The 6,348-nt window shown below is 33.8% G+C and overlaps 1 protein-coding gene across 2 annotated transcripts in view; it reads left to right on the top strand.

Annotated features, from left to right (window-relative positions):
* LOC110028663 (carbonyl reductase [NADPH] 1-like) overlaps window positions 1-5,957 on the top strand; it is a 25,099-nt gene extending 19,142 nt beyond the window's left edge. Inside the window, exons 3-5 of one of the 2 annotated variants that reach the window (XM_020730607.1) lie at window positions 4,298-4,492; window positions 4,687-5,044; window positions 5,659-5,957. In XM_020730607.1, the coding sequence (XP_020586266.1) occupies window positions 4,298-4,492; window positions 4,687-5,044; window positions 5,659-5,900 (795 nt within the window). In that variant the 3' untranslated portion in view covers window positions 5,901-5,957. Of the gene's footprint in view, window positions 1-4,297; window positions 4,493-4,686; window positions 5,483-5,658 lie in introns of those variants that run through there. The other variant, XM_020730609.1, reaches the window with a different exon arrangement.
* Window positions 5,958-6,348: the final 391 nt, after the last annotated feature.

Below are 6,348 nucleotides of genomic sequence, written 5' to 3' on the forward strand. Positions count from 1 at the left end.
ATGAGTTTATAAATAAAAGAAAATATTATTCTTGTTCATATTTTTATTTTGCTCTTTCAAATCAAGAGATAGTGTGAGGATGTTTATACGTAAGGCTTATTCATCTCAAGCTTATGTAGTCTAACAATAATGAAGTGGTTTATATTAAACATGGTTGGTGTACTTTTGATTTTTGTGGACATTTGGCTACGCTTTTGCTTCATCCTTATGATAGTGTAATGATAGTAGGCCAATCCATCTTAATGTGCCTAGGAAAGCATTTTAGGTAGTGTGAGGCATAAGGCTTTGTTGGATTCCCCCCATGACAAGGTGTATATGGGTGATGTACTGAGAGCCTAAGTGATGCAAACATCCCCATTGTGCTTAGAAAGACGCATATGGGTCTCACATGAGGCACATAGTCTTGATAGGAAAAAGAAAAGGCGGAGAGAGTGAAAGTGTTACAGTTGAGGTCATTTTTTATACTTTGGATTTTGTGATGCTGTTTCAGTAAAGATTTGAAATTCTTAACTCTCATTGTTTATCCTTCACCACACCTCTTAAGCTTAGAGATTTGAGACTAGGGTCAATTAACGACATATTGCTGTTAACTTTGTGTTTCAAATGTCAGTTACATGGGTAATATCTTCATGAGTGCACTACTTAAAGTTGATTTCTATGATTGAGTTTATCTTTTTTTTGTTATAACCATGCGACTTTTTTTTGTGGTTTCTTAACTCTATCAATATCATGAGTTTTGGATTGTATTAAACTATTTTATTGATCATAAATATGAATTAGTATGGTCTAACAATGTTTAAAAAGTTTTGGGTATATTTGATTTATTTTGGTACAAGGTGTAAACAAGTAATGGCCGAACTATTATTTATTAGTTTATATTTTTTTTCACTTTCTAAATCCTTGCTTTTATTGCATCTTTAGCTATATCAAAATGTTTTGTGATCTAATTTTGCTTATGATATGTGATTTGGAAAAGTTTTTCGAGACTTTTGAAATATGTTTCTGCCATGATGAACTTATGATATAACAATAGTTCTTAGAAACTTTGAAAAAATAATTTTTTTATGTTAAACGTTTGTCTTTGTATTTTTTCAACAAAGGATCCATACTATTTTTTTATTATTTTAAGAAGAAATAAAATTAGTCAAATTTTCAAAACTAATTTTAAACTACACTAACTGACCCCTCTCTTAAACATTTGAAAATTTTATGATCTATGTTTTAAAGAAATTATATTAGCTTCGAACAATAGTCTTTTTTACAACCGTTTAACAACAGATATTATGGATAATTAGAAGCATCCCAAACTGCCCTTTAAGATGTGTGGGAGAGATAGAGTTTTGTTTGGAAGATCTTTACTAAAGTTTTGAGGCTTAAAAGTTGTGATGCCTGTTCTTTTTCAGAGGATGTTATATGTAGTACAAACAATGAGGTTTCTCCTTCATAGGATGAATAGTAAGTCGTTAATGGGGGATGGAAGTGCATTTTTGTCGTTTTTCTTTGTTTGACTAGTTTTTCAAAACCCATAGACTTGTTTGACTTAGTGGGTCAAATCTGACATAATATGACTTCATCCAAACTTAGCCATTCAACTTAAAAGTGTTGACTCGGTCTTGATTGAGTTTATCCATGGTCAGCTAAAATATTAAACTAATACTTTCTTACATGGCCCATAAGCTTCTTTTTAGCATCAAAAACTCCCTGATAATAATAATATATTTGATATCAATAAAAAGAATTATTCATTCAGTTAAGCTAATTGAGAAATTTGTTGAGAATATTGACCCCATCAAATATGGCAGCTTCAATCGTGATATTTCTAGTTGGATAACCTTAGTTAAATTGTCTTCCCTAAAGTTATTTCCATTCCTCTCGTTGTAGCTCACATGAAGTTTCTCCTTTACATGAAAATTCTTAAGTGAGATATGTTGTAGGTGCTAAAGGTGGTGTCTGCAACCTAATGTTCAATTGGTTAATCTGCCCCAGCACATTCTCTAGTATGGTTTGCATTTTTATTATTACTCTCTTTCAATAAATTTTAAACTTGGCATCTTCTTGTGATTATTTTCCCTAATATTCAGACCTTCAACTAGTTTTTATAATCCCTCAAACTATTTTGTGCTAGCTAATTTTAATGTCATGCTGCGTTAGTGAATGTAGATTATATAGATAATATAGTTGTTTATACACTCTAAATTCAAAGCAGAATGGGATATAAAAGCATTCGAACGAGCGATCTTATATAAAAATATATAAAACAAGCTTAATTAGTTAATAAGAGTCAGTAAAAAACATAAAGTTTAATTAATTTATAAAACTATTTCATGGAATTCACTTAGTGATATTTAGTGCTACTTAAAAAAAGTTTTAGGATAAGTTATGGTAAATGGCTAGTTACTGCGTAAAGAAAAGTATTGAAAGAATAACAATAGATAAAGCAAATTTATTGTCTAACATGAAAATATCTCATATCACAAAGGAAATGGCAAAGCTAGGAGATTAATACAATACTAAAGGAAAAAAAGATTCTTCTTGCAAGTGTTTTTTCAAAGGTTTTCTCTTTTTGTCAACCTTGTGCTTGGATATCAAAACTTAGAGAGGGGATCTAGTGTTTGCTTTGAAGTGATGAGTTCTTTTGGGTTAAAAAGCTTCAAGCGAGGTTGGTTGGGATGCATATGTAATGTGTTAGAAATTGGATGAGTGAGACCAAGCAAATCGAATACCTAAACATGAAATCTCTAGATCTGACATAGACTTTCGGTGTAGAGAATATAGGTTATCCTAGGGCGTGGAAACACACGGAAAATTTTGTTTATGGTGTAGAAATATGATATAGAAAATTCATGAAATTTTTTTACTTTTTTATATTTTCATATGTTCTTTATGAGCATGGGTCATGCAGGATCCTGGTATGCTTGCCAGCTTTGGGGAGGATATTTTTCCTTGGTGGATGGGTTTAATGCTTGAATAATATCCAAGTGATTTAGGGTGATCGAAAATCCATTGGAACTGGACTAGATCTAGTTTGCCCTAGTTTTAGCTAGTAACTTAGGAGGGCTTTGGCTTAGGGTTTTTTAGGAGAATAGTAAATAAGATTTTCAAAAGAAGAGAATTAAAATTGCTAAGATGATTTTTTTAAAAAAACTGTAGCGTAAAAAAAATATAGTCTCTTTGAATTATTTTGAAGTTGATTGGTTTAGTGTAAAGTAAATACAAGAGTTTATATTTTCATATTTAGTTTGAAGAAAAATGAAATCAATGTAAAACGAAGGTGATGAGTGGTGGTCAAAGTTGATGGCGATGGCCAGTAGCAGTGAATGGTTGCGGCAACTACTAGCAGTGGCAACTATGGTGACTGACGATGTTGGTGACAACAGAGGTGACAGGCAATGGTAGTGACAGCTACAACAACAATGTTGGCGATGATGGACTGAGGAGAGTAGTAGGAGGCAATGATGATGTGGCCTACGGCAGGAGGCTGTGATAGTGTTGGTCGGCAATGACAATGAGAGGCAATGGCAAGCGGCAACAATAACCATATTTGTATTCTAATTAGAACTCACTCAAATTTGGTGAGTTTGAAATACACTAGAATTGAACAAAATGCTACATTTGAAATTCATTGAATTATGCACTGCATTCTGTTTTTCTCAAACTAAACGCTCCAAATTTTAAACTTGTATTTGGAATATACTCATTATACTGGCAATTAAGCCGCCTCAAAATCTATCACTCATCATAGGATGTGGAAGATCACCAATTTCCCTCTTTATTTAGTTGGTCATTAAGCCTCCAAATCTTGAAAGAAACTCAGATTTTTTTTTTTCACAATCAACCATTTATGAAATCATCAAATAAATATTTTCAACATTAACTCTAAAACAAAACTAGGAAGAGAGGAATGGATGGACAGAGGGTCAACCTATTCTTTTGAATGGAGGGAAGAGGGCTGGTTTTAATAACATGGGAAAACCTAAAAATTTATTGGAAAAAAATTAACAATTGCTAATCATGAAATTAATATTCATCTGATCATAATTTTGCATAATGTTCTCTCATTATTTGCTTAAACTTCAACTGTCTAGCCAAAAAAATGGCAGAAAAAATAACAAAATAAAATCTAACTTCTGAATAAATTAGTTTTTTTTCATGCTGCTTGTGACAGGCTAACTTTCTTGTTGATTTGATTTCTTGGGACTGGTACAACTGCTTGTGCTACATCACCACTAAACTTACTATTTTCCATTCGGTTAATTTTGGTAGCTTATATTCCTCGCGTTTTTTTATTGTGCTGCAGGTAAATAATGCTGGTGTCAATTTTAATTTAGGATCAGAAAATTCAGTTGAATTTGCAGAGAAGGTTATTGAAACAAATTATGTTGGCACAAAGAGGGTCATTAAAGCTATGATCCCAGTGATGAGACCTTCTGAGAATGGCGCTCGGATATTGAATGTTAGCTCAAGACTCGGTAGAGTGAATGGAAGGCGAAATGTATGTTTATCTGATCTTTTTTTTTGAGTTCTATTTAGACACTTAAACAGTAAATCTAATGGCCATAGCTAACTGTTATTCAATATACTACGGAATTATCCGACATTAAAGGCTTTTTTATTTTGTAAATACCTGAGCACTCCATCTTTGTCTTCATGGAGCCATTTCTGAGTGTGATTATGCTGCCGTTGCAGAGATTGGGCGATGCAAACCTGAGAGAGAAACTCCTGACTGATGAATCTCTCTCTGAGGAACTTATTGATGGCATGGTTGCTGAGTTCCTCAAACAAGTGAAAGATGCAACTTGGATGCCTAATGGGTGGCCTCAAATGTTCACCGACTACTCAGTTTCAAAACTTGCTGTAAATGCTTACACTAGATTAATGGCAAAGCTTCTTTCCAGCAGGCCCGAAGGTCATAGAATTTACATCAATTGCTACTGCCCTGGTTGGGTGAAGACTGCCATGACTGGTTGGCAAGGAAACATGTCAGCTGAGGAAGGTGCAGATACTGGTGTATGGATTGTTCTGCTGCCAAACCAGTTACCCACAGGTAATTTTTTTGCAGAGAGAAGAGAGATAAGCTTCTAGGAATCAGTCTATCGATCCAAATAAGACTCCTGTAAAGGTTATATACAAGATGCAAAATTCAAAAAATAATTACCCAGGACCTTGGTATAATTTTTTATTATTCCATGTTTTTTTGTCTTGTGAATTTGTGTGAGCCCCGAAATACTCTACATTACACTGGCATGTGTTATTAGTTAAGAGAATGTTGTAGAAACAACATTTTGGATGCATCTGTAATGTAGTACTTTGATTGTTTCCGAGCATTTTAATACAGTGGCCAAAATTTGTTTGGAGCGATTAAAGGATGAATTCAGAGGACATTGATGAGAATCGAAGAACTTGAATTTTGAAAAGTGGTGAGACGTTGAAGAGGTAGAGGTGTAGATTTTTATTCAGAATGGAATTGCGCAGCTCAAGAATTGTTGCCCAAGTACCCAACATACGAAATTTCATTGGCCTCTAAGAGCTGAATTATTTATATATTTCTCTTTGTGTTCTCCTCCGCAAAGGATAGCTTCATTTCTTTATGTTGGATATTTCACGTAGAGTGTATATCCCTTCTCTATCTCATGGAAGCTTTTCTGAATTTTCATGCAGGTGGAGTAGCATACATCTCAGCCTTTCCTCTCAGCCGTCCATCAACTAAATACGTTTATCCTCACCATAGGCTTCACCTTTGGAATCTTCTTCTCTATTTGTTAATACAGCCAACTCTCCTATATAAAGAAAAAACCTATGTAGAATGTAATTCGATATATCATACTCACGACAGATATATTTCTTTATTCTGCAGTTCTCTATTTTGCTACAAGAGAAAGGCCTATTTCAGGCCACTATAACAGCCAAGAGTAGTAGAAGGCTTGGAAATTATGGTTTCTAGTAGATATGTTCACTCAAAAATGGGGGCACGTTGGCTTCTGGTAGATATGTTCACTCAAAAATGGGGCACGTCGAAATATGTACCTTCGCAAAAGGTTATGATCGGAAAAATTTAGTTGGCCTCTATAACAAAGTAAGAATTCAAGTAGGTCGTCTTAGACATCATAAAAAGTTATCAAAAGCGTTCAGTATACCATGACTTTCTTGTCTGGTTCTTAAGGTCACCGAAAATTTTCTTTTTTTACAAATTTTTTTCAGCATCTTTGTTGTTGTTGATCTTAATTTTGGTCAATTTTTTCTTGTCCTTATCCTTCCTCTATCTTACTTGGGTGTGTTACATGCAAAACAATTATTATGGGCTTGAAAGGAGCTCAATAGCACAAAATCCCCAAACTTTTTTAGTCTATC

Source organism: Phalaenopsis equestris, unplaced genomic scaffold (assembly GCF_001263595.1).
Source record: "Phalaenopsis equestris unplaced genomic scaffold, ASM126359v1 Scaffold000520, whole genome shotgun sequence".
Lineage (NCBI taxonomy): Eukaryota > Viridiplantae > Streptophyta > Magnoliopsida > Asparagales > Orchidaceae > Phalaenopsis > Phalaenopsis equestris.